At 43.3% G+C, this 27,592-nt stretch overlaps 2 protein-coding genes across 6 annotated transcripts; both read left to right on the top strand.

Annotated features, from left to right (window-relative positions):
- Nucleotides 1-165: 165 nt before the first annotated feature.
- Nucleotides 166-16,618, top strand: P2RX7 (purinergic receptor P2X 7). 4 transcript variants are annotated; one of them, XM_062589821.1, is made up of 14 exons: nt 166-209; nt 1,389-1,516; nt 3,029-3,161; nt 3,781-3,852; nt 4,750-4,822; nt 5,747-5,843; nt 8,911-8,991; nt 9,587-9,716; nt 10,653-10,783; nt 12,280-12,373; nt 12,807-12,872; nt 13,011-13,127; nt 13,866-13,964; nt 14,426-16,276. In XM_062589821.1, exons 3-14 carry the CDS (start codon nt 3,156-3,158, stop codon nt 14,906-14,908), a joined length of 1,449 nt encoding a protein of 482 aa, XP_062445805.1. In that variant the 5' UTR covers nt 166-209; nt 1,389-1,516; nt 3,029-3,155; the 3' UTR covers nt 14,909-16,276. The 4 variants fall into 4 exon arrangements, with proteins under 4 accessions (XP_062445805.1, XP_062445803.1, XP_062445806.1 ...); XM_062589819.1 differs by lacking the exons at nt 166-209; nt 1,389-1,516 and adding an exon at nt 1,763-1,907; XM_062589822.1 differs by lacking the exons at nt 166-209; nt 1,389-1,516; nt 13,866-13,964; nt 14,426-16,276 and adding exons at nt 1,763-1,907; nt 16,573-16,618.
- A 1,365-nt stretch (nt 16,619-17,983) lies between these two features.
- Nucleotides 17,984-27,208, top strand: P2RX4 (purinergic receptor P2X 4). Of its 2 annotated transcripts, XM_062589832.1 has the most exons (13): nt 17,984-18,117; nt 19,627-19,774; nt 20,826-20,897; nt 21,026-21,098; nt 21,583-21,679; nt 22,378-22,458; nt 22,571-22,712; nt 23,068-23,204; nt 23,960-24,013; nt 24,725-24,818; nt 24,906-24,971; nt 25,076-25,171; nt 25,936-27,208. In XM_062589832.1, the coding sequence occupies exons 1-13, from the start codon at nt 17,987-17,989 to the stop codon at nt 25,966-25,968; spliced, it is 1,224 nt and encodes a 407-aa protein (XP_062445816.1). In that variant the 5' UTR covers nt 17,984-17,986; the 3' UTR covers nt 25,969-27,208. The 2 variants fall into 2 exon arrangements, with proteins under 2 accessions (XP_062445816.1, XP_062445817.1); XM_062589833.1 differs by lacking the exon at nt 23,960-24,013.
- Nucleotides 27,209-27,592: the final 384 nt, after the last annotated feature.

Here is a 27,592-nt window from a genome sequence, read left to right as displayed (position 1 = left end):
ATTTTTGAGTTGAGGAAAAGAGCTTTACTGGAGCCTGAACAACTCGGCCAGGAGCCTCATGGTTTTCCTGTATTGCTTCTCTCCCATTGCAGGTCTGAGCAGTCTGCTCCGCCTTGATGTACCTCTAGCTCTTTGCTTCTCCTTTGAAATGTGGACAAGGGAGCCAGCAAGGTGGCCTCTGTGGAGGCTGAGGCCACCCAGCTCTTTTTGTAAGCCTTAGTGATACACCCACAGCATGCCTTGGAAGTGGGTTGTAAATGGTCACCTTGTTTTAGAGAGAGAGTAAGAGGCACTGGGAGGGGGAGTGATGTGATGAAGGCCACACAATAACCCCTGTGGCAGAAAATTTGTAGTTTCTTTCTTTTTTCTCTGTATCTTCAGACCTTCAATCAGGAGGACTTTGAAGGAGCAGAAAGATTGAGCACTGGTGTTTGGAAGTGGTACTACTGAGAGGAGATAGTGCCATCAACAGAAAGTGAGAAGCAATGCTCAGTGATCAGCTCAGGGGCTTCAGGGTGAAATTTGGTGCTCTTTCTGTGAACAGACCAAAGGAAGTAACTCTTCATGCTTCAGCATATAGTTAGCTGTGGAACTCCTTGCTACAGGATGTTTCAGTGCTGAAATTTTATCTGAGAAGACTGGATAAATTCATGGAGGAATAATCTATTAAAGATTACTGAATGTGTAAAAAAACCTCTCTGACTCAGGATGACTTTGAGTTGCTGAGAGATTTTTGAATCTGAGAGATTTTTTTTTTTGGGGGGGGGGGGGGAAATATGTGCTTCCTTTATCCTTGTAGTCTTTTCTAGGCATTAATTTATGGCCATTCTTGGAGACAATCAGTGGCCTGAGCTAATGGTCCTGTAGTCTGACTCTTTTGATGTATATGTGAATACTAATCCTGCTCCTGCTGAAGTGTTTTGAAATATATATGTTGAATTCACACTGTAGATTCAGCCCTTTTAAACATACTGTAAATGAGTGAAGTCTTATCCTGTGCAACACAGAATGCCTTCTGTCTTTCTTCGAGTCCGAGCAGGGGGCTTGAAAATATTTACTACCTCAGAAGAGCTGCTCAGCAAACCACAAGCTTTCAATTAATGCCTGGGATGTCTGGTTTGATTCAGTGAAAGCAAATTCCCCAGCAGACACCAACAAGTTGGGCTTGAGAATTTAGCAGGAAATTATCTCTTGGGTTTTTCCAGCCCAGAACTTTTTGGCTATGAAAAGCTAGGGCAGTTGAGGAACATAATGGCAGCATTAATGCATCTGACATTTTGATTTTTCTTTGTGAAAAACGTCTGGATTCAGAAATTTAAAGTACACTTGTGATATTCAGTCAAAGGGAATTCAAAAAATCTTCTGTTTTTGAAAACTCTTTGTTGCAGATAAATGTGGGTGGCTGTAAAGAGCTTGTTTTTCTCTCAGAAAAAATGAGTTGGAGTGTTTCATAGCAGAATTCTCCTGATCTTAATGAAGATAAAACAGAAGTTTGTCCCTTTTCCTCTCTTCATGGGTAAGAAAAGCATATGGTATCCTTCTTCCCTTTTCGTTATGTTGAGTTTGTATTTTTGATTAATAACAGTCCTTATTCTAGTAACTGCCTTTCTTTCAAAGGCCTATGACTTTCTCACTTAGTAGCATCCTACTCATAGAAATTTTTGACTATGCCTTTAAGTGGTGTGGCCTGGGAAGGATGCAGGGGTGGAAGAAGACAGCACAGAGCAGCTGCTGTTTTCAAAATCCTAGATTTCACAGGAAACGCTGACAATGGCTGCATTTGGCTCTCTGAAATGTCTGTGTGGTAGTCTGCGTACCTACGACTCTTCAAAAGTCATCCGCTTTCAGAGTCTTAAATACGGGTGTATGAAATGGATCTTTCATATATTTGTTGGAGCATATGTTGGGTAAGTGGAATACTGAAGTTTGTAGAGTTGGTTTCATTCTCATGGGAGGGCAGCAAGCCAGGACATTGAGCAAACTGATCCCAGTCTCACTGAGAATCAAGCTTGCAGGAAATTCAAGTTGCCTTACTAAGGTACTGTGCCCACCTATTGCTGCTCGGAGTTGTATTCCTGCTGCCAGTTTCCAATAGCACAGTTAACCCAAAGCATTGTTCACCAGAAGGAAAAGGCTGAAACATAAAACAGGCAGTAGCAGGGAATTGAAGGAGCTTTGGTCAATTGGTTTGTATTTCTGTACTTCAAATACTATTTTCCCTTCCAAGAATGATCTGTTGCTAAACTGAAATGATGCTAGTTCCTGTGGCTATGTGTCAGGCTTATTTCTCTAGGCAAACTTTTATATGACTTCTACATAATGTGGAAAGTGCCTTCTGAACATACACTAGTTTTTCAAAGTTGTCAATGGTTTTATCAGTTCATTGTGTGGTATTTGTTAATCTCATGTTGCAAAAGCAAGAAATGCTAAATGATTCTTAATGACTTCCTGTCAACTTAAAGGAAGAGATGATGAAGGTGAAAGCAGCCGGGCCAAGATTCTTGAAATAATCAATATGAAGCACAAAAGTAGTCACTCTGGAAAATAAGAATAGGTATTTTAAGATATTTTCAAAAAAAATTATTTATTCTTTCCAGATTTAGAGAGGACACTACCAACTGTGGCAGCAAAGGTCAAAGTCTAGGTAGACAGTAACACATCATGAGTGAAAGTTTTTGGGTGATATCAAACCCGTTTACAGACAGTGAGTGTTTTACAAATGATTTCTGAAGGCCCAGGATGTCACCTTATCTTGTCTGTAGCATTTAGGACAGAAAAATATAAATTTTCTTCTTGCATATTTCAGTTCATTCCTGACAAAGCTAAAAGTTGCAGAAGTGAAACTGAAAGGACTTTGGTCCAGCATATGCATCTGTGTTGCACCAAAAGTCACTCATGTTATCTTAAAATGTCAATCCGACTTTTATCTTGCAGTGCACTCTGTCTAAGAGGGATACACTCTTACAGTGAGAAACTGACACATTTTATTCTTACGGCTTTATTTGTTGTTTCTGTTTTTTCTGGCCAGTTATACGCTTATCGTTGACAAACGCTATCAGGAGAAGGACAGCATTATCAGCTCCGTTCACACTAAAGTGAAGGGAGTAGTGCAGACAGATAAAAGGATCTGGGATACAGCAGAATACACTATACCGATGCAGGCAAGTCTTAACTTAATGTCAGTACAATATTTAACTTCCATTGATACATCTAGTTGCTTTTTTGATGTGTCTCTATATACTCTCATTCAATATTTTTACTATATCAGGGCAAGAGATAATTATACGGGCTGAGATGAGCAGCAACATTAAAGAAGACTTGAGATAGCAATGTTTGAAACCCAGTCTCCCCTTCTACCTCCAATATAAGAAAAAAAAAATGATCCCCCTTTGTGAGATTTCTGTAGTGCTATTTGTTACACAATTTTTGCATGCAATTTAGTATTTTAGTAATCACAAAGCTAGGAACAGATTCACTCCAGTATAGCTGTATTTAACAGACTAGTCTTATTAATGCTAGTGCATCAGGTGATGTGTCTTTCTTGGTTGTAATGCCAAGGGTTAAGGAAATCGGTGTCTTTTTGTCCCTGGCTGCTCATTCCTATCCTGATGATGCCCCTGGCCTTCCCCAGTCTGAGCCTGGTAGAATTTGAATGTCTGTCAATGGGAGGTAGAGCATAACCAGCCTCATTGTCTTTCCAGGTGACATTCTGAAATGACTGAGATCTGAATCAAATATGTGATTTTTTTCATTCAGATTTGTATTCTTTTCTCCATATAGGGAATAGACTCCTTTTTTGTGACAACCAACGTCATTATGACAGAAAATCAGCTTCAGAGGAGGTGCCCTGAGGTAAATGTGTTTTGTAATTTATACTTGAGATGACAGTCTCCAATGCAAATTGCCAATAGTTACAGCAAACATTAATGTTGACCCTAAAAAGTGGATGGTCCTTCAAGCAGTCCTGCACAGGCAAATACTGCTCCTCTTTCTCTCAGTAGCTACACACAAGATATAGTTTAATTGCTCCTTTTATTTTCTACACTTTTGTGTTTCTCAGGGAATCAATTGGCAGTTGTGACTGTACCTCGCACCAAAGACCTTGTAGCTAAATTTACCTGCGTCATTTTCAGGAAGTGGTGGCATTCAGGCCAGTGATTGCTGTGCTGCTTCTCTGGCATTGCTGCTGCTCTTGATAAAAATCTGGAGGAATGATGGAGTTAAAGAATTGCTACCAGTTTTTCTGCTAATACGGTGCTTTTAATATTACTCTTGCTTATGCCTGTATGTCCCTTTCCTTCCCTTCTGTAGGTCAAACCTGACAGTCAGCTGCAGCTCTCCTCTTTTTTCATCTGGCTGGCCTAGAAGTGAAACCTTGCAGAGTAGTCCCCCAAAACAAGCCAACTTTTACTGCCTAAGTATGAGGGGTTCTTATAAAACAAAGAATTAAATAGTCTGATATTAGATTTACTGTGCTCCATAGTATAGAGGAGAGTATGGAAAATGGGAAAGGACATAAATAATAAGGGAAAATGTTACTGTAAGCAAGAGAAGGGCTTTTTTGTTTTTGCATGTAGCTCAGCCTTTATCTCCTCATAAGTCCACTGATTAGTAAGGGTTACACTTACTCTGCATTGCCATTTTTTCTTATTATTTGATATTTTTACACTGAAGCTGAGAAAGACTTTTTACTTAATTATGGAGTGGAAGATATTTATATTTCTCTTTTACATTGTTTTTTTTTTTCAGTATCCAAGTACCAAAGCTCTCTGCTCTTCAGACATGTCCTGCAGAAAAGGGAGTGTGGATCACAAGCATGATGGTATATGAATGCCATTTTCAGACTGAAATACCATTTGTGGGTACCATCTTCTATTGCATTGTTGACTAGCGCAGACTGTGCAAGAAGAGGCTTTACAGTAGAATGGTGTAGAGCCCTAAGAGATATCTGAGAATTTAAGTTCAAAATCACAAAAAACAGTTTTTGTCAGCTCATGTGTACCCTTACTAAAAGGTAAAATAGAGAGGAAGCAGAGGAAGAGAAAATGTGAAGGCGGGTATATGCTATGGTATGAATGAGACCCAATCTCACAGTTGCCCCCATTGAATTTAGTGGCTGCTCAGCCAGTGTTCCATTTGAAGGGTCTATAACACCACTGAGATGACTAAGTAGTCCTCAGAATAAGTCAAAGGACTTAAATCCTGTCTTGAGGACCACTGAAGTTGTCTAAAGGACATCATACTGTTTTCTTTGGCTAGGTGAGTTCTCTAGTGCGAGGATTCAGTGAATTTGGGCTGCTGGCTGGATTATCACTTTCCCTGGTAAAAAATGGGTGTTCACAGAAAATGATGACTTCCAGAAGTGAAGGAAGAATTAAGGTTTTCCCCCAACTTTATATCCTTGTTTAATTCTAGTTGAATTAAACTTGGAGTGAAACTGTGATTTTCTTGATTTATCTCAAGACTCAGTTGCGATAACTCTGTGTAAAACTGTAAGGGAAATTACTTCACCCTCAGCCCAAACAATAACATGCACTGTTAAACAAACAAATGGTTGAAAGGTGTGGCAGGAGTGTGGTTTGGGTAACTCTTCTGCAGCTTCCTCTTATAGAAAACTGCAGTAATCTAAACTGACAACCTTTCTGCCGTATATTTGAGAAGAGATTCAATAACATTTTGAAAATGTCTTTAAATGGCTCAGAACTCCTGTCTCTGCTCAATAAGAGTTTGTTTCTCTTCTCTACAGGAATTCGAACAGGAAGATGTGTGAATTACAATGCAACTACTAAAACCTGTGAGGTCATGGCATGGTGCCCTGTGGAATCTGAGAAAACTGCCCCTGTGTAAGTAAAAGAGGTATTTGCATTTTTTTACGTGAAAACAAGGGTTTACTTTGTCAAAGTTGTGAAATTTTGGGATAATCAGCCTTCGTCTTGTTACATGCAGTTCTCATGTATGTAAAACCACTATTTCCTTCCTAGCCATACTGTTAACACTCATTATATTTAAGAAACTGTAGCTTTCTTGTAATGATCTGTCCTGTTGTATGATTCTGCAGTGAAGTCATAGCTTCCAGTTTGTATCATCAGCCAACTGCCATATAAAACAGTTTTAGATGTCACAAACTCATCTTTAATTCACTAGAGGCATTTGGGTCATTAACTCAGACGTCAAGGAAAATGCAGAAATAAAAAATTTGCTAACTCTGGCTTCTCTTCTACAAGGTTCAGAGCTCTGTGATGTAGAAACTCTGCGTGGGTTCATTTATCACAGCAAGGCTGCTTCCATCTCCAGAACAGTAGTGCTAGATTTGTTGTCTGCACATTGTACTGCAGGGTGGTACTGGGCGGGGAGAGGTCCACTCTAGATTGAAGAACAGCCTCTTGAGCCTCTCTAGATAGATAATGAAAACCTCAGTATTGGCAGTATGTAATACTGAGCTAAAGAAAACTCTAGGAAAAAGACTGCAGGGAACAATGCTACTGTAACCTAGAGGAGGACGCAGGTGGAGAGGTGCTGTGGCAATGTTTCCTCTAACACTACACAGTGTTCTAAGATGTAAATCTGCCAGTTCTTTTCTGTACCAGCCAAATGATGAAAAACTTTTATAAAGTTTTCATTTCAACTGAAATTGTGATGGATATTACTCTGCAAGAGAAGCAAGGACTCATAAGTTTTAGCTTCTCTCAATCCCAAGCCTCTAACAGCTTTTGAGCAACACGCATAAGACACCAGGACAATCACTGCTTTTATTAAGTCATTGTTTATAAAAGACACAGGCATGATTCTGTGTATAAATCCCTTCTTTTCCCCAATTCAGAGTTTTCGATAGAGGTTGAGCAATTTTTCCCCTCCCAGGTCCCCTCCAGAGCCCACTATGCATCCTGCCTCCTGCAGTTACTCCTTCTGCTGATTTTTTTCAGTTCATTAAAGGAATTTCCATTCCCTTCTTCTGGGCAGAGTTGTGATCCAAAAATAGGCTTTGTCCAATAACAAGAAGGCCGTAGTTGTTCTTACAGCATCCTGGGAAAATACACATGAACTTTCTGAGCAAACGAAATCTTAGGTTTTGTTTTGATAACATCTCAGTGACTGCCAATCATTTTTAAATATCATGCTATGCAAGCTTATTGCTGTGTGTGTTATAGAAAGGATTTTGCTTTTAGTTACGTTGCACAGTTGACACATTTTGTTGTGTTTGCTAAACTTCCTCTAAAGTAGTAGCTGGTCATTAGCAAGGACCAAAAATCATGGAGGACAGGTTCAATCCAAATTGGCAAATGATGTATAAAGATTCTTCACAAGTTCCACAGGCAAGGAAAAATTTGAGAATTACTAAGTGGCAAAGCTGAGTGTTTACCAGAGTGATACATAAATCCAAGGTCAGAGCCTGGGAACTTTGCCATCCATTTGAGGTACTAGGGCAGCAGTGTTGGTTTTTGGTTACACCCATGATTGTCTTTATGGTGAAAATTCATGTAAAAGATAAGTTTCATGAACTATGCAGGAAGCGTCCTTTTCCTTCCTGTTAGTGATGGCTGGAGCTGAACAATGCAGCAATCGCATGTTGGCAAGAAGAATCTTCCATTTTTGATTGTTCAGTTCTGTCGGAAGCAGGGCAGTGTTCTCAGATTAGCTAGCTGAAGGACAGATGTTTACAAACACTTTTTCAAAAGAGCTTTGGATCAGTTTCCAGATGCCTCCCAATGGCTGAATTGTAGACGGTTTCACATTATGGGTTCATCTATTTTTAGTTCTTTAACAGTTAACATACATTATTCTTATCTTGACTGTTACACAGTGAAACTCATCAGAAGCTCTGATGTCCAAGTAGCATCCACAACTCCTGTTCATTGACCTTGTTTAGGAGACACTCTGAAAAGTCCCTCATGGACACTGTGTGTCACCCAACTAATGTGTTTCTTGTCTTCACAGGTCTCTGATGCAGAGATACTGTTCAAAATACAATGATACGATAGGGAAAATATTCCATGCTTAAAAGCACTGTCCTTTATATGAATGACTATTTCAAAGACTTGGGTTTACCCCCTTGGAATGACTGTCTTCAGTGAAATTTAAAAACGGGCCAGGAATATTTAAAACTGAATAGGAGAGCTGTAATATCCTTGCCAGTAATCCAGTTCGGCATAACCCCAGTGCTAGACAACCAATACTAGAAATCTTTTACTGGGGCATAGCAGAGATTGTCTCACATGGTTTAGGCTGACATTATCCAGCTGGCAACTTCTGGGAAACTTCCTTCTATCTGGCTGCATTAACTTCAGAGAAATCACTTTTCTGAAGAAGGGTAGGACTTGCTGCCTGCTTTCCATGGTGCTTGCATTGGGCTTGCATATTAGTGACACAAACCACTGTCTTCTCAGGATCTGCAGGAGAAGTCCTGAAACTGTATGTGATAGGAAGGATCGACCAACTTTGGTGATGTGGTTGACTCCTGACTTCTAGAGACCTCCTTTAGGAACAGGAATGTGGCTGTTCAGCTCTAGCATAAATGGTTTTATGGGAACAAGCAGTGAAACTGCCTATTAGTCATGCATAAATCATCATCTGTCAAATAGTGAATTTTCTTACTACTGTTTTGTAGCAAAATTTACATGAGAAAGCTCCTGAAATCATATTTCAGAAGTGTATAGGAATTCGAGGTAGGATCAGCCCACACAAACAAGTGTGGAAGAGAGAGAACAATTTATAACTAAAACAAAGAAAACTGTGTATACTTTTCTTGATCCTTTGAGCCATCTAACTCCTTGCTTTTCAGTCTGTTATTCTTAGCAACATATTCCTTCTACTAACAGTTTTCCAGGTAATTGTGAAGTAGCATAATATTAATTGATGTATTTAAGTAAAAGAAGTTAATTGATTTAATTATGTGTGGTATGTTTCTTTTAGGCCCGCTGTTCTTAAGAGTTCTGAAGACTTCACAGTACTAATAAAGAACAATATTCACTTCCCAAAATTTAATTACACCAAGTAAGTGCCAACATTCCTCCATGTTTTCTGAAGAACAAGTGGTTATGTTCTGAAAAAGGATTGTATAAAGTGGCACCTGCTTTACTCAAAAAGACTATGTATTCAGGGCTTTATCTACCTGAGTGACAAATACCAAGTTTCTATGGTAGAAGTTGCCCTATTAATCCTTCGGGAACCAAGAAAAGTAGGGAGAGCTTGGGAACACAGCTTCCTAGCATAGCTCTATTTCTTTTAATGCACTGGACAACAGAATTGTTCATTCAGATGCACTGGTGTGTGTTGCAGTAAAATCGCTGAAACACAGCATGGGATGTGTAGTTCGGGTTATAATGTGGAAGTATTTGTTTTACACAGGTAAAATTTCGCTGGTAATAACATCCATCCAAAGAGCAAAGAATTTATCTGATTCTTAGATCCCTGTTTGAGAAGTATAGATCTGGTAGCTACAAAAACAAAAGCTTTTATTTTTACAACCTGAGCATATTTAACATAGGTTAACAAGAGTGAAGTCCCTTGGCTGTATTGATAGCTGCTGTTCAGTAAAGAGTTTCAGCTTTTGTTTTTAAGTATAAGCAACTGTGTTTGTTCTTCGCAGACAAAATATTCCACCGAATTTCAATACTTCCTGCACATTCAACAAGATAACTTCTCCGCTCTGTCCAATTTTCCGTCTGGGAGATATTCTTGAGGCAGCAAATGAGAATTTTTCTGAGGTGGCAGTTGAGGTCTGTGATACTACATTTGCTTTATGCTCACTGTTAAAACGTTTTCTTATGTGTCTTTTTGTATGTTTCACTGACTGCCATATAATGGAATTATTCTAGGTTTAGAAACTGATCATATGAGATGCAAAATAACCTCAACTTTCAAGAATTAAATGTGCTCAGTTTCTCACAGTATGGGACCTATATTGACTGAACTGATAATATTTAGTTTGTATTTCTGTAGCACTTAAACAGGTACTATACAAGACTGTCACTCATGTACTTTCGCTCAGCTTTTAACTCTGTTAAAGCACATCCTAAATTCTGTTGCAGGTGGAAAGAGTCATCCAAAAGTCAGTCTGGCACAAATGACAGCTTATATTCAGGGTCAAAACCCTCTGATTTTTGCCATTACATTTTCACTCTGTTCTTTATGTCATTGAGCCAAATGCCCTTAACACCATATCCATCCATATCTGAAGAAAGTTTATATTAATTGAAGGGTAGAATAGAAGAAGAAACAAAGTGTCCTGCCCAGAGTTATAAACTGAGCTAGATTTATTGATTCACAAGGGCATTCAAGATGAAAGATTTGGATAGGAAGTCTACAAAATGTAGGTTTACACTTGGCATTTTGGTTTGAGCATATATTTAGTTTAAAGCAGAAGAGAGCCATCACGGTACCCAGCTACATCTACACTTGTACTATGAAGACAAAGAAAAATAGAAAACAGGAAGGGCTTGAATGAGTTCTACCTTCTAGCTCACCTGTGCAGTAATTAAGTCCCTTTCATAGAAGACTGCTTGGTGGGCAAATGTAGCTTACATGTTAATGTGTATCCCAAGATGTGTCCCTGCCCTTGGCCTCCCTCAAATGTCTACTAACTTTAACAGCAATCTGCAAAAGCAACAATCGCAGCGCTAGGCCCTAACCTTACTTTCTGTTTCTATTTCCAGGGGGGAATCATTGGCATTGAGATTAACTGGGACTGTAACTTGGACAAATGGTTTTACCACTGCAGTCCGAAGTATGGTTTTCGAAGCCTTACTGACAAAACAACATGCAAATATCCTGGTTTCAACTTCAGGTAAAAAATGTTGTATGAAACAAGTACCATGTTTCTGATTTTGAAAATGTTAGAAATGCCTTAAAATAAAACCTAATAGAGCTGCAGGCTTCAGAGGCTAAGAGCTAGATGGCAAAATATGCCATGGCCACATACTGTGGAACCCTCCAGCACAAGATAAGAGGACTTTTGGTGTCTGTGCAAGCAAGAAGAAAGCAGAATACATTACACAGTGTTATTCTGAGTGACTCACTGCCTTCAGAGAATGCAAATCAGATCTCAGTGAATGGGAAGTAAATGATCACACAATCTGGGGAACACTGATTAAAAGCACTCTAAAAGTCTGCCAGATTGGCAGGACTTTGGAGGAAGAAATGTGCAGGAGAGAATGGAATCAAGTAAAAACTTCCTCTGGGCTAGTTTATTAGCATCAAGATGGCAAAGCAGAGCAGGAGGGGCTGAACCCAAAGAGGAAAGGAGGAAAAATTATTTTTCCTTAGAAATCTCTATCCTCTGAATGAGCTAACTGGAAACACTGAACTGAGCTGTTGGCATTTAGGCCAGATATCGTATTAAACACATTCTACTCTTGGTACTTGAACAGACATCCAGCCCTAAAACAAATTTTCATTAGTAATGACAGAGTGATCTCTGAGTACCCACTGCCCTTGGAACTGACCTTCTGTCCCTTCTGCTAAGTAAATTTCAGTTGGACTAACTTATCTAAATGAAAGAGAACATGATTTAGAGATTACTGAAGTAAACTAGTTAAGAACAATATAGCACTTTAAGTCCTGACAGCACATCTGAAGCAGAAGGCATATGGGTTTTCAGAATACGAATTTTAGTAAGTCTTTCAGTTTAATATTAATAATCTTGCCTGTACTGCTAGTTTTTCAGTGTCAGATTTGAAAAGATCTATTTGTTCCATGCTCTGTGACTCTGTTGACTGACTGATATGTTGATATGAGCTATGTATTTGAGAATTCAGCAGGATCATGTATTTGGAACTCAGTAAAGGCCCCCATGATCCTTGCTACTCTTCACTGCTCAAAGTGTAGGAAATGACTGATATGCACCCTGCTAAAGTGTCACCAGGAGCTCAGAATTGGTCTCAGATAATACGGTATTAAAATCCTCAGAGTATGGACACTCTTGCCATTGTCAGCTCCTCACATATCCTAAGTAGGGTTTTCCTTCTGCTTTATCTGTAGCTGAACTTCTTTGTGCAGCTTCACGTTCAAATTTGAGTTAAGTCATTAAAACACTCATTGGACATTGGCTGGATTTTTAAGTTGTTACCATCTATATACATGTATTGATTTATTTAGGTTGCCAGGTCAAGTGCTGGGCAAAATATTGTTCATCAGGCTGACCTTGGCACCTTCATTTCAGAAGGCTGAAAGGGCAGCCTTGGAGGAAGAAGGCAGAAGTTACCCTGCTCTTTTGTTTCCTCCAGCATTGTGGCATTATATTCCCCAGATAAACTGCACAGATCTACATTTGTTCTTTTACAGATTTGCAAGGTACTACAAGCTGCACAATGGGGAGGAACAGCGAACCCTTATCAAAGTCTATGGAATACGGTTTGACATCCTTGTCTTTGGCACGGTAAATACAATTCCTTTTCCTCAGGGAGGAGAAGAAAACTTGCTATTTATTTAGCCCCACTCCCACTATATTCCTCTTTTCTGTCTCCTGTCCATCATTCTGGAGTGGAAGTCATGTTGTGTCACTAGGTCTACACTGAAATTAGAAGCATAGGAGAGCAAAGCTGAGGGTGAAATGGCAAGGCTGGGAGTGAGGCTGAACTGTTGTTGAGACTGTGACACTAACACACGTTTTGACCTTCATAAACCCTGTGTGTCCCCACTGTTCCTCTCTCAATTTGTTTGTTCTCCCCTGCTAAGTGTCTGAGATAGTCTATGAAATTTTGGGATTGATTGGATGAATCACCGTAAAGGGACTAAAAGAGAAATGCCATTAAGTTGAGTGAATGGCCCAAGATCTTGCTTTCCAGTTACTCCCTTCTGCTTTGTTTAAGGCTGGAAAATTTGACTTCATTGAACTTGTGACATACATTGGGTCCATGATCTCCTATTTTGGCTTGGTGAGAGATTTATTTTATTTTATTTTATTTTATTTTATTTTATTTTATTTTATTTTATTTCATGTTTATGGAGCCACTTCCTGTCAAATGATCTCATTAAGAAAATGGAATCATCACTTTTTTTTCTTTCATATGCAGGCTGCATTTGTCATCGATTTATATATTAGTTTATATAGTTGCTGCAGCTGCTGCAAATCACCTGTCAAGGAATATCACTTCAGAAGGAAGTATGAGACTGTACTGAATCCAAAGCAGGTAAGGAATGCAAATTGCTACTCTGTAGATACAAAAACGCAGCAGACCAGACTGTTCATGAATGCTGGGTGGTTCGTTCCTGCTTCACTCTCTTGTTCTCCAGCACCCTGCATCTGTTCTGTGGTTATAGGTTTGGGAGATCAGGGAGTTTTGTGAGAGGGATTGCATGATGCAGTGAAGCAAGGAACTGGCAAAGGGAACTGCCACCTCCTTTTCATACCAACATCCAGAGAACCTACAGGAAGCTTCCATGGAGCTATACACTGCACGTGCTGCACAGGGGTAGTGGGCTCTACACAAAGATCTTTGGCATGGCAAAACCTCCTCTGTCGGGGAGGGCATTGCCCAAAGCCACCTCCTTGCCAACTTCAGTTGCTTCTTTTTTTCAAAATGCTAATGGCTACTTCCCTTGACTGAATTTACTGCCCCTTAAAATTTTAGACGTGCATTTTTAAAGAAGGGTGAAGAGGAGAGTGCCTAAAGACCCTGCACAGTCTCACTCCTACAGATAGTTCTATACCTTCTCTTCCTGTTCCCTCTGACTGTCCCCTTTGCTTCCTGTGTCCTTACTGTTCCAGATACTGGGAATATCTGCCCTTGCAACATGCAGCAGCATGGGATTGTTATCTGAGTACAGACTGCAGAACTTAGGCCCTAAAGTCAAATGTATGCTGTATTTGTCCCCAGTTCTCTACGTAACTGCTCCAGTTGATGATGCTCATTTCTTTTGCTGCACAGGTGGTATACGTGTCCTATGTTGATGAGCCACATGTTATCTTGATAAAGAAACATCTGAAAACAAGCTTGCAGCTTGCAGCTAAAGATGAAATTATTGAGGTAAAGACAGGCACATACCTTTGGAATTCCCTCTTCAGAAGGGAGAACTGAGAAATGTCATTCCCAAATGACTAGGATTTTTTTTCTGAAAATTCCAACTAGATTTTGAGGGGCTAAAACTAAAGTCCTGTTGCTAGCCTCCAGTTAGTAAGTCCTGTGACCAGAGGATGTGTTTTCTAGAGTCTGCTTTAAACTGCTGCTTTCCATGGTGTATATATGCTAGTGGGAGTGCGTTGGTGTTGAAACAACTTGTGAGGTGTTAATTTGGCTTCGCTGGAGTGGGTGTTGGCAATACAGAAAGAGTATCCTCCTCCAGATCTGCTGATCTGTCGTCATTATGCCTATTGTGGTGTGTCAAATGAAAAGCTCAATGGCAAGGATCACTGTGGTAAATTCTCTCTACACATTGGTAAAGCAGTAAATGCTGTCTTCTCTCTAATTTATGTTGGGAATTGTTGCAGAGCTACCCTAAGAAATTCTCTGATGATGTCAACTGCTGCACCAATAATTCCAGCAAGGACTCTGATACAGAAGAACCTGAAGAGATGTATCCTCTTCCACAGCAAAGGCAAAGAGCCTTTTCCTCAGACTGCCCAGTGTGGTGCTGCTGTGGGAAGTGCCAGCTAACAGAGAGGCACCATGAGCAACTCTGCTGCCGGAAGAAAGATGGGCAATGCATCACAACCTCGCCTTTATTTGAGCAACTGGTGCTGTCCAGAGACAACCTGAAAGATGTCCTTCTCTACAAAGAGCCCTTTCTGGACTTTAACGATAGGAACGTCAATGACAAACTGCGTCACTGTGCTTTCAAGCAGTATATTAACTGGCGCTTTGGCTCTTTTGATCTGGAAGACCGAGCTGTCATCCCAAGCTGCTGCAGGTGGAAGATTAGAGCTACCTATCCCAAAGCAGATGGCAACTATACTGGTTTTAAGACAATATGAGGATGCTGTAGTACAACTCGAGCTCATGCTGTGACTTACCCTGGACATTTAACCTTTGTTTTTTCTTATAGGCCTTAAAACAAAACAAAATAGACGAAACAAAAACAAAAGAAAACTTCCCAAAATCTGCTGTATGGCTGAATTCTGTATACGCTGTCATTGCAGAGGCAGTATTGCCTACGGCTTAGCTGAGGAAACCATTACTTTGAGTTAAAGTGCTGCTTCTGCCTTTGCTTCCCTCTCTGAGTCATCCCACAGGGAATCTAGACCATGGTTTGGAAATGTAGCCTCTGGGGTTAATTCTTGTAGGTATATTTTAGTGGGAAGTTCCAGGCATCCTGCCTTTGCACGGTGTGTACCAGAATCCCAACTGAGTCTGGAGATGACCTATACTCTGAAAGTAAGATGGAGCAAATAGTCATTTCAAAGCATGACCCCGGATGGAAGGAAGTCCAAAAGAGACATCACTTGAAAACATGGGCCTGAGCTTTTCTCTCACTCTGCTGTTGAAAGAGTTTTGGAGCCTTGGATAGGGGAGACTCTAGAAGGGGCCACTGTGCATAAATTTTCATAACTCACTGTTGAGGGCCTCATACTGTGTCCAGATTAAACAGGCTCATCTTGGATAATTTCAATGTCACAGAAAAGCATTTTCTGCAAAGCCTAGCTGTTCTGTTTGTATTACTCCTTTCAGCTTAAATCAGGAATTACAATGAAAAGTATTTTTATCATCTTTCTGTAATATTTCCATTCATACTCATTGAAATTGTTATTTGACCTCATGTTTGCTTTTAGCTTCAAACAGGCCTCGCCTCCTAAACCTTTGACCCTTGAGGGCATGAGGCCAGAGCACAGCCAAGGGGCAGCAAATTCAGGCAAGATTAAACTGTGCTTCAGCACCTTTCCAGTTCTTTCCTTTTGTTACACTTTGACATGTTCTGTTTTGATACAGACAAGGTGAGAAAGACTGTAACGTGTACATTCTGCACTTCTTTCAACTAGGCTTTATTCTTTCTGAGCTAACCCAGCAGTTTGCCATTTCAGTTGCCCACATATTTTTAAAGATATATTGCTGGCAGGTTATGCCAGCTATATTTATATCTTCAGTTGTAATATGCATTAATTGCATTAACATTCTCACTGTAGCATTTCATGTATCTAGAGTGGTAAAAGATTACAGCTGACGTTATTGCTTTCCTGTTCTGACACATGCACTGACTTTCCTTTTGGAAAGAATAACAGTGGATACTCACGTAAGACTGTGATTTTAATCTCCTGTCTTATTGTTTTATATATATGTTCCTTACCATCTCCTTTTTCTTATGTTCATTTTGACTGTTCTTTTTTTTTTTTTAATAAACAGAGCATTCTACAAATCTGTAGCTGAGCCAAAGTCTCTTCAATGGTTTTGCAACGTCTTAAATCCCCACAGACACTTTGTCAGTTCCCTTAATCTCTTCCTAATGCTCTACCTACAAAAACATCATCATAACCCTCATAACCACTACGTTTGGGAAGTTCAGTGTCGGGTGGAAGGTGCATGAATTAGGTGGTACTTTCTGCTTTTATGGTGTAGATGAATCCTGTCAGAAGACAAATAAAGGACTTGCTCATTGGGAGTGGGAAGGTAACAGTCTTAGGTATGCTTCTGCTATCTTTTGCAGGTAGATGCTCTGCACTTTTCCTGAGCCAACTGAAAGTTCTGTCTCGGTGTTAGGATAGCCCCTTCCTGAAGTCATCTGCCTAGCTTCTTTGTGAGATGTACTAGCTTGCACTCAGTGTAGAGCTAACTGCAGCAGACTTCCAGGTAACAGCTGATTACTGTCTGGTCAATATGGAACACAGGCAGTGCAAGATCCTGTCTGCAAAACAGTATCTGCACGCAATCACCAATTATTTCTGTAGAGTAAATCCCACAAAGATTCCATCAGCAACAGGAGCAGCTCTGGAGCTGTGCTATGATTGCCAACTGGTTCAGATTCTGCTGTCTTCCCAACCTACTGCTGAACCCACTGTGCTTTGGCTGGAGTAAGTGTCAGGAGAGATGAGTAGCACAACAGATGCTACCTGCTAGTTGCCTTTTCGGTGGATATTTGTTACTGTTTTCCCTAGCATAATGAAAATCCCTGTCTTTTAGGTTGCACGGGCTTCTCAGACTATCAGGCTGCTCAAAACTATTTGGCATCCTTTCGTGACCATCCGACCCCTGCGCGTCTGTTCTGTCCTTTTCGCCTTCACTGAACACAGCCCGCCCTTCTCTTCCCCCTCTCTCGACCTGGCTCTGGCGGTGCTGCATGGGGGGAGCAGGTGGCTAATACCACGATCGCAGCGTGCTCCCAGGCTCTGGCCTTCTGAAAAACGAGTGTTCGTATTTACAAGGACGCTGGCTAGGAAACCTCCTTTCAAAGGTTTCTGAGAAAAAAAATCAGAAATCAATCTCATCTTTTTTTTTTTTTTTTTTTTTTTTTTGGCCTATCAACGATGTGTGAGGAGTACCAGAAAAGGTTTGTTTCCCAAATCATTTTTGTATAGGCTAGGAGCTTGGGAATTGTTTTTCTTCATGCTGTTTTTGTTACTTTTTCACTTCAGCATCTCACAAGCATCTTGCAAAAGGTTCTGTCCTGGTGCCTGCGACTTCTCCCAACCGCGTGGCGAGTCTCCAAAGGCACGGAGGAAGCTCTGCAGCTGGAATACGGCAGCAGGAGAATAACCCGTTTCCTTTACGGAAAGGAAAGGCTCTAATTGCCGTGATTCTGGCGGAAAGCTTGGAGGCAGAACCAGCAGGTAAAGAGAAAGGGATCCCCATGTTTTTCTTATTAAATCTTGATGAACCTCACGAGGTTCGAGAAGTAAAAAAACCTCCCCATAAGCTGCACCTACAGCAGGTCACGTCTGGAGTGACTGCAAGAGCCCAGCTCCTTCCTCTAACCCCGTTCCCGGCACGTCCAGCCTCGCCGCCGCGCAGGGCCCGAGGGCGGCTCGGCGCGCTGTGGCGGCGGGAGGCGGGAGGCCGGCGGGGCGGGAGGCGGCGGCGGCGCTCGCTCCTTCCTCCCTCCCTCCCTCCTTGCCGCCGCCGCCATGGTGTCCTGCGGCGCTTTCCACAGCTTCCTCTTCGAGTACGACACCCCCCGCATCGTGCTGATCCGGAGCCGCAAAGTGGGGCTCGTCAACCGCCTGGTGCAGCTCGCCATCCTCGCCTACGTGATCGGGTGAGCGCGGCGGGCCGCGCCGCTCCGCCTCGCCTCAGGGGCGCCCGCCCGCCCCGCCCCGCCGGCGCCCGCAGCCCCTCCGCGGCGGCGCTGCCCCGGGGCAGCGGGAGGGCGCGGGAAGGCGACGCCGCGACGTGGCGGCTCCTCGGGGCCGCGCGTCCTCGGCGGTGCCTCCTCACCAGCAAAGAAAACACCTGCCGGGGGCTGCGTATCCGCGGGGAAGGGGGACGTTCCTTGGACAAAAAAGATGTCGGCAGCATTTCACCCGCAGGAACGGCTCGCGGAGCCCCGGGGACCGGCCGGCGCTTCGTCTCTGGCGGGCAGCAGCGGGGCCTGCGCTGGGCGAAGCGCCCGCCGGGGCGCTCGGGGACCCCCTCGGAGGTGCTGCTTCAAATCAAGTCAAAAGTCGTCAGTGTGAGAAGGGTAAAAGTGGGTACAGGAGGAAGTTTTAATTGAAAAAACCCAACCAACTCCCCCCCCCCCAAAAAAAGCCTGTAATATCCAAAAAATGTTTTCTTAACTTCATGAAGAAAGAGCTGACCACCGAGCGGTGGGACAGCTTGTTGTTTATTCATGACGTTTGGGATCGAAAGAGGCTGCCGGTTAGTACTGGTGGAGTTACCCCTGCGGTCCCAACGCTGTGAACAAGGAGAAAATTGGTGCTGCTCGTGGTAACGAAGGCTTTGCTGCGTATAACATCCTTCTCCTTTACTGGCTTCTCCCTGTGGGCTGATCTAGTTAAAGTATGAAACATCTGTGCAAGCTATAAATTTAAACTTAATTTCCGCTTGTCCTGAGATGCTTTCTAAAAAGATCAATCTTTCACTGGCAGCAAAGGATGTGATTGTATAGCTTTTACACTAAATGTCTGTTGAAACCTCCAAACTCTGCTTATTATTTAACTTTAAGCCGTGTAGTTAGGAAGGTCAATAACTGGTCATGCTGGGAGTTCAGAATTGCTTTCTCACCTCTTTGCTCCTCTCCTCTTGCTGGGAGGAAATGTTTATGTCGAGTGTTGTCTTTTTCTCTTACCTCTCATTCATTAAATGTATAAGAAAAGGAGACATGCGCAGTTGTGGGACTGAACCCAGACATGAACCGCTTCCAGTCAGGCCTAAAATCAAATTTAAAACTCTAGACTTGGGCTCTGTGTTTGCTTTCTCTTTGAGTTCTTAGGTATTTGTGTGTTTTTCTTGAGAAGTATCAGAACTAAATTTCTCTCCTCCTACAAAAGTTTGGTCTCTCTCAGTATTGTAGAAGCTGGGACTATAAACCCTCAGGGGGAAAAAAGAAAGAAGTGTTGGAAGAAGATCAACAGTACCAAACCCCTCTGAAAAAATCAGCAGGGAGATTGCTGGTCCTGTGACACTTTCATAGGAAAACAGTGTGAAACTCTCTGGACTGGCCCTTTTAAGTGACAAGGGGAAAAAGGAGAAATTCTTACCACCTGGATAGCTTATGTTTTTTGTTTCTTGTTTTTTTTTTTCCCTTGTAATTCTTCTCTTGCAGCTGGGTCTTTCTGTGGGAGAAGGGCTACCAGGAAACAGATTCTGTGGTCAGTTCTATAACCACAAAGGTGAAAGGAGTAACTCTGACAAACACATCCGGCTTGGGAGCCAGGATCTGGGATGTAGCTGACTATGTCATCCCTCCTCAGGTATGAATCCCCTTCATGTGCGGAAGGAGGGTTTTCTAACAAAAGTCCACTGCTTTGCCCAAGTCTGCTGAGGTCAGGAGCAGCTTCTGCTCCAGTGTGGTCCTTATACAAGAAGATAAAGCAAATGAAGTAGCTTTGCTTTGTCCCAGATCAGGCTGAGCATCTTGCAGTTCCCAAGGGAAACTTGTTTTAAGGAGAGAGTGTGTGTAGGGGAGATAGTATTGCAGGCTTCAGGGAAAAAAGCTGTGACAGTAACCACATGTCCTCTCTCCTACTTCTCTCTAAAGCAAACAGCTCAATGTTAACTTGCTGGCAGAAACTGTAGGAATAATCTGCAAGTCACTCGATGCGGAACTGAACAGGAAGTGTTGCTCTAAGTTACTGATTGACGTTGTCTCTATGGGAATCTATGTGGAACAGACAATACGTGGCCTTCAGCGTTTGCAGGCACGGCCAGGCTGCCAGTCACGGTTCACTCTGCCCACGTGAGATGTGGTGCAGAAACAAGTGACAGGTTTAGCCATGTTTTGGCCAAATGATTGCATTCAGATATAAGTGCTGCAAAAACAAACAACAGATCTCCAACCATAAGGATCTGAAAGTAATGGAGGTGGTGCTCCCTGCAGAAACAAACCAAAACTGGTCAAATTTCTGATAGATATATTGGGGAAGTTTTTTTTTGTTTGTTTGTTTGTTTGTTTTTAAGATATATTGGGTGTTTGGCTCAAGCTTGCAGCTGGGTCTTGTTTCTGCTGCTGCCTTGTGATGCTCCTGAAGCTCTATGATCTCTGCTTTCACAGTGTTAATAAGGAAGCTCTGGCCAAAGAGGAGAACAGAAGGGGTTACTAGTCCCACCCCTTCCTCTGCCCAAAGGTGCTGGCATCAGTGTATTAGGTGATACAGTGGGAACCTGCTCCTTTGGTGTTAAACCTACGCTGTCCAAAGCAAGTCCGCTTGTCAGGGCTCTGTCAACAAAGGCAGTCAGGGCAGCACTTTGATTATTTTTTGCAAATTATCACTCTTAAATTTCCTTCTTCTTTTGCATGTTCAGAGAGAAAACACTGTGTTTGTCATGACAAATGTGATACTCACACTGAACCAGACGCAAGGCCGCTGCCCTGAGGTAGGTACAAGATGTGCTTGGCTGTAGAAGGATCTACTCGATCTGTGTGAGTGAGCGTGTGGGGGAAAGAGGTTTGGGGTTTTTTTTGTTTTTTTTTTCAGTTAAGGGTAATTATTGTTCTTCTCCAGCTTCCAGATGATAAAACAATATGCACAACAAAGGAGGACTGTACTCCAGGATACGTTGGCACCCACAGCAATGGTAGGAAGCCTGCTGCAGGGGCTCCTTTCAGTCAGTGTTGTGCTATCTCTGGGCTATGCTTTCCCTTCTGTGAAGGCAGTTGTGTTTCATTTGAGTCCGCTTGCTCCCTCATCTCAGAATTTAAAAGGGGCCCCAGATCTTTCTTCTAGGGGAGAACAGATGGGCTTAGATTCCTGCTGAGTTGGGTAGATGCTGGACAGATGAGTGCTTGGTGAGTTAGCAAATAATGGAGGGCTTTTTCAGGACCTCAAGTCCATGAAGCAGTATTTCACCTGCATAATAGACAATTTGAGTCAGAAAAGAACTCGATGCCTCTTTCTGAACTCGTGCAACAAATTGCACTGGAAGATAATGAGGGGCTTGAGTAGTGACACTTTTACCTCTGAGCAGATTGCTCTCACTGCATGCAGTGAGGAGAATGACAGGGCAAATACTGCCTCTTTGTTTTTTGCTTGTTAGTGCCTCCATTTTCATGTCTTTCCAGGCATTCAGACTGGGGAGTGTATATTATATAACAGCAGCATCAGTTCCTGTGAGATCTTTGCATGGTGCCCTGTGGAGAATGACTCTTATATACCCAAGTGAGTGCCCTGTCTTCGTACTCTGCCTTGGCCCTCCTAAGAAGAGGCCAGTAGTAAACAGCCAGGTAGGCTACAACTGATATTTTTCCCTATGGGCTCCAACTGGGAAAAGCTGAAGAGGTGATCATGGAATACCCTGTAGATATTGTGATAGATAAACTAAGCAGGGCCACAAGGGGGAAAAGTGTGGGAGTGGGGGGAAAAAACAAGAGCTCTCACTGCCTGTGAGAAGGAGCAGTCACAGTGGGTCATGATTTTTGAAGCCAGCTATGGGCACAGCTAGGTGAGATATGTGACTCACTAACATGGTGGGAGACAGTTTCATCAGGCCAGATGAGTAACACTGAGCAGTTGAATCAAACTTCATCTTCACTGGTGCTGAGTGATGCCTGTTCACTAGCCATGGCTGTGCAGTAAGGACTGCCTAGCAGAGCTATTACCTGTGATTCAGAGCTACACGGTGTTAAAAAGTTTGCCTCTGCAGTCACTTTAGTAAGCATAGGATTAAAGCCTGGCTAGTTTGTCATCCAGCTTCCCTGGAGCTTAGAGTATCCTGTTCTATATCTGTACAGAGCATGAGTACTGGACAAATGCCTTTTCAGTCGGGAGAGTAACTGTCCACACTGGGATATTGCTGCAGTGTCATGTAGTTTGTGAAGACAGGAGTGAAAGTTTCCTACCTCCTTGTTGTTTTGCAGGCCAGCATTCCTACAAGAAGCTGAGAACTTTACCATTCTAGTGAAGAACAACATTTGGTATCCTAAGTTCAACTTCAGCAAGTAAGTAGTGTGTGAGGCGCAGCACTATCTGGGCTCATCAAGTCAAGGGGAGCTAGAGAAGTAGGAAGAAGCTGTGACAGCTCTCTCGCTCGCTCTCTCTGTTCCCTTGTAGGCGAAACATCCTCCCCACTATCAACTCCACCTACCTCAAGAACTGCATCTATGACTCCCAGACAGATCCCTTTTGCCCTATCTTTCGTTTAGGGAAAATAGTTGAAGCTGCGGGGCAGAACTTCCAAGAAATGGCTGTGGAGGTATTTGGCAGATTCTTCTTTCAGGGCTTTGCTGTGTAGAAGAGGAGCGGTAGGTGGTGGTCCCCTGTGCCTGGTGGCATTAGCCACAGTACATAGAGTGGCTGCAAAAGGGAGAGCAGCTCTGGCTGAAGGGCTGGAGTAAGTTCTACTTCAAATGTTTGGCGTTGGCTGATTTGGATGGGGATAAGTGCAAAGTAAAGACTTCCTGTGGTATGGAGGAAGAGCATTTGACTGGGCCCATGACATTAGCTGGTAAATTGGCATCCTGGTCAGCAGGCAACCTTCTGCTAGGCTGACCAGCCAGACACTTGGACTCTCTTGCTCACGTTCTGCTCTCCTCTCTTCTGCTCTGCAGGGTGGAGTCATGGGGCTGCAGATCAACTGGGACTGCAACCTTGACAGAGCTGCTTCCCACTGTGTGCCAAGGTACTCCTTCCGTCGCCTTGACAGCAAGGACTCTGCCCACACTGTGTCACCTGGATACAACTTCAGGTAATGTGACTGTGGAAAGTGGCTCAGTCTACCACTAGGACTGTGATATAGGTTGCCTGCCCTTTTCTGACCTGATCAGGTCCTCACCTTGGAGGTATATTACTTGGGGAGTTTCTTTGATACTGTAAAACTTAAAGCATGTCAGGTCCTCACTGTGTATAAGTAACAGCAGAGGGGGAGGTCAGTGAAGTTCCACCGATTGCATCAGATTGCCTGAGTCATACTTGCATCAGCACCTAGTCGCTGTCAGGTCGGCCTCCTGTGGCATCTCAGTGTGAGAACCGATCGTTTGGAGCTGTACTGATAGGGCAGTCCTTGAGGGCGGAATGCGTAAGGGTGGGAGAGTGAGGGGCCTTCCTCCGTATGTTAAAAAAAAAAAAAAAAAGAGGAAAAACTCTCCACTAACCACTATAGAAAGTGGGTCTGTCAGTTGAAGACCAAATCTGCACTAGGAGTATCCTGTAGGCATACAGCACCACAATATAAGCTCTGCCCAGTACGGATGGTTACAGCAAGTGCAGAGCCGGGTACTTCGCTGCATCAGAGGCTCAGAGCCGTAATAATACGGACTAGTCACAGTCCTCCTTGTGAGGAGGAAAGGTGCAGGGCTATGCATGTTTCTAAAATAACAGACTCTCAGTTAGCACAGGGAATGTCTTTTGGTGGAACTTGTGAGATTTTACTGCCATCCAGGGCTGTGATCTTGGGTCTGCACAATCCCTCCTTTAAACATGAACCAAGGTGGATTATTTCAGGATGTGGTGGGAGACTGCTGTCACGAGAAAGCTGACAGGACAAGGGTGTGTTTGGTAGGTGTCAGGTCTGCAGGTGTGGGTGTCGGCATGCTGAGGCTGTGAGGGTGGTGCTGTGCTCAGACAGGCGGGAGGAGCTGGAGGAGGTGGTAGCCTGGCTGGTGCAGGCTCTAAGGTGCTCTTGCTAATTCTGCAGCCCCATACCAATCACTCTTCTCTTCTTCCACTCTTTTCTCTGCTTCCTCCTGGCTTAGTCAACCATATGACGGAGTAAGTCTGATCTCACTTATTTGTTCTGTTCCCTTTTCCCCATCATTTGCCTGAGAGTCACCTTGTGCAGGTCAAGGAGCTGCCTTTGACTGCGGTGCTGCTGCTGCCTCGCTGCCTGCTCCTGGCCCTGCCCTCTCGTGGCTGCCTGCACTCCTGCAGCCTCAAGCCTGCCCCTGTCCGAGAAAGCCGAGGCTAATGTGTAGCTGCTTTTCTCCCCTCTGTCCTTCCCCTTCCCTGCTAAAGCTAACTTGTTCCCCTCCTACACTTCAGAAGTCTCCTGACTTGGCTGATGCTAGTGGCTGTCTTAAGCTAGCCTGTTCTGGGCTTTTTCCTTAAATGTGCTCGCTGGCATGTAATCTCCATCATTTGTGGCTTGACTCTGGAAGTATACATATTGAGCCCATTCTCCTGGGATGGGAGACGCACCTGGGTATTGCATGAGGCTCACTTAAGCAACCTTGAAATTCCCAGCTAAGCTTTGACCCACCTTTTCTTCAGGTTTGCAAAATACTACAGGGATCAGAATGGCACTGAATCACGGACACTTGCCAAAGCTTATGGCATCCGCTTTGATATCATAGTGTTTGGAAAGGTAGGGCAGCTCCATTCCTAGTGGTCTTGGGTTAAGGGCTTTCAGAGATGCTAAAAAAATACCCATTCACCTCTAACTATCTTCTAGGCAGGAAAATTTGACATAATTCCTACAATGATTAACATTGGCTCGGGCTTAGCGCTGTTTGGTGTGGTAAGTGACATTGTCTGCACTTGGACTGAATTCTGAACTGGTGCCTCAGTTCTGAGGATCAGTACATGTTAGGCTCTTTCTCTTAACATTATTTTTAAACTTAGGCAACCGTTCTATGTGACATTGTTGTCCTGTATTGCATGAAGAAGAGATATTTCTATCGAGAGAAGAAATACAAATATGTGGAGGATTATGAACTGGTAAGCAGCACGAAGGCAGAGTGAAGTCAAATTTGCTTGCTCCTCTAACTCGGGAGGAATTCTCTGAAACAGGATGTGTGAAGTTGACAGCAAACATGGAGTTTGTACCTCAGCTCTGAGGAAATTTTGTCTTCCTCAGAGGAGCTCATTTCTACCTCAAACTGTAGAGGGGAAAAGCACTAGAAAGAAATAGTCTCGTCTCCCGGGTAACCACTCCTGAAGAGGGAAGTGTATGTTCACAAGAACTTGTCACACTCCCACTGAACCCCTCTTCTGGGTTGCAGTTCTTGGCAGTTTTCTCCTGCATACTGTAGACAACTATTCTGTCCCCATCAAATCCTTCCTGCTTGGTCTTTGCAGGGGCTCATGCTGCCCTAAAAAAAAGCCATGAAATGTGCTGGTATTCTCTGGCTCCTCCCTTAAGGAGCTAAATGATCCTTTTGGGCAGGAGAGGGATTTTGGCCTCCTTGCCCCTTGTGGGGGTTTTTGGCTGGGGCTGAGGGTAGAGCTCTGCCCTGCAATCCCATGGGTAGTGGGAGACGGTGAATCAAAAGGCCTTTTGGAACTGGCGATGTGAGGTCTGAGCCCAACTGCATGAGAGCAGATTCCCTGTACAGAGAGGTTTTAGGTGAGAGAAGGGTGTATGTGGGGGGAAGACACCAGTTTTCTAGCAGTCTATCTAAGCCGGGTCTCTCCAGGTAAAACAGGCTTTGAGGCTGCTTAGGCACAGTTTCTAGCAGAGAACTAATCTCTAATTCTTACAGGGTGGCAGTGAGACATATGGAACAAACTCCTAACCTCCTGCTGCTGCAGCACCAACTGCTGAATGTGAACTGCTGCTGTGAATGTTACTCTGAACCTGCTAGAAGACACCCTCCCCCTTTTTTTGGGAAGAGGAAAGGGAACAACAGATCCTATTCACTGCTCATCACCTTTGCTGGCCAGAGCCTACACCCAAAAAGAGGAACTGAACCTGCTTTCTGTCTGCTGTCTTTCCAGGGTAATTGAGCAAAGCACATGCGGGGGATTGTGCTTCTGTGCCACGCCTCTGCACAAGCTAAGCCTGGGCCAGGGACTGCTCTGTCACAGTCATTTCAACAATCCTCTTTTCTCCAAGTTCCCTGGTACCAGAAAGCTGTGAAGCCCTTAACAGATACAGATTCTTCCTTGGCCCCTGGTACGTCGCCCCTGCTGGGTGTGGCCTAGTCTTAGGAGAGGAGCGCCTTGCTGTTATCGAATCACTTTTCCTCACTGTTAAGATCAGGATGTTTAGCTAAGACTGCACCATTTGATTGTGTTTTCAGGCTCCAGTGGCCACAAACTGAGATGTAGTAGTGTCCATTTTTATTGTGCTATGACAGTGAAGGGCTTTAGGTGACTGGCTTACTTGTTACAATTTTTTTTTCTCCCTAGTTTGACCGTTTTTATGTTACTATTAAAAATGAAAGTCAAATTTAAAGTAAAGTACTACCCTCTATGAGCTATCTTGGAGGCCTGCAAGTTTCTTTTCTTCCCCATAAGGATTAGAGCCAGTTAACTACCTTCACTTTATACAGGCAGAAACTCTTACTAGTGAGCTATCATCGACGCCAGTGCTGCATTCAGCTTTGCCTCTCGACTCTCAGCAACAGCGCTGTGTGACACCTAAGGCATCTGCTCCACCTGTTCTCCTGACTGACGTGTCCAAAGGTTGTGTCTGTTTGCAGGACAGGCAGTTCACTTTATCTGTGTCTGTTGTATTGGAAGACGTTCCTGTGAGTTAAAACTCTACCCAAGGGAAACTGGGGGCCAGCACTGTCTTAGCCAAAGGTTAGTACATTCCCTGGCATCCCTTCCATATCTTGGTACTGAGGGACTTTTCACCTCCAGACCCTCTATCTGGCTGTTTAATGTGCTTGCTCAGTTTGCCTTAAGTGCATCTGTTGACTGCTGTCTTCTGGTGACCCTGAGCTTCTCCAGTGAGAGCACTGACTTGCAAAGAACAGTTCTTCCTTTTTCTGAATCTTTTCCAGTATTACAGAGCTCTGGGAGCTATTGCAGACCTCAGTCATCCTGACTGGCATTTTGCTACTGTTTTCCAGTAGCGCTAGGGGAGATGCTGCAGCAGTACCTAGTACCCTGGAGCAGTTTTATTTCGTTCTTTATCTTGATACCATCTGCCCCAGGTTGCTGAGCACTAAGGTGAGAGTAACAACTCAAAACAGCGCTTTTCCAAGAGCGAGCTCTCTAGGATGCGAGTGCGACTGTCTCGATTTCAATTTTGCTATGGCTAGAGCCATTGCGGTTGCTTCCTAGGCTGTGATTCCCCAATAACAGTAACACACCAGATTACAGCAGCAGTGGAAGGTGCTGTCAGCTACCCCCACACCGCCTTCCAGAAAGCAAACTCCTATAGTTTGATAAAGACTGGTAAAATAAGAT

Source organism: Rhea pennata, chromosome 17 (genome assembly GCF_028389875.1).
Source record: "Rhea pennata isolate bPtePen1 chromosome 17, bPtePen1.pri, whole genome shotgun sequence".
Classification (NCBI taxonomy): Eukaryota; Metazoa; Chordata; class Aves; order Rheiformes; family Rheidae; genus Rhea; species Rhea pennata.
Note: the sequence above shows the minus strand (reverse complement) of the source record. Positions and strands in the feature narration are given on the sequence as shown.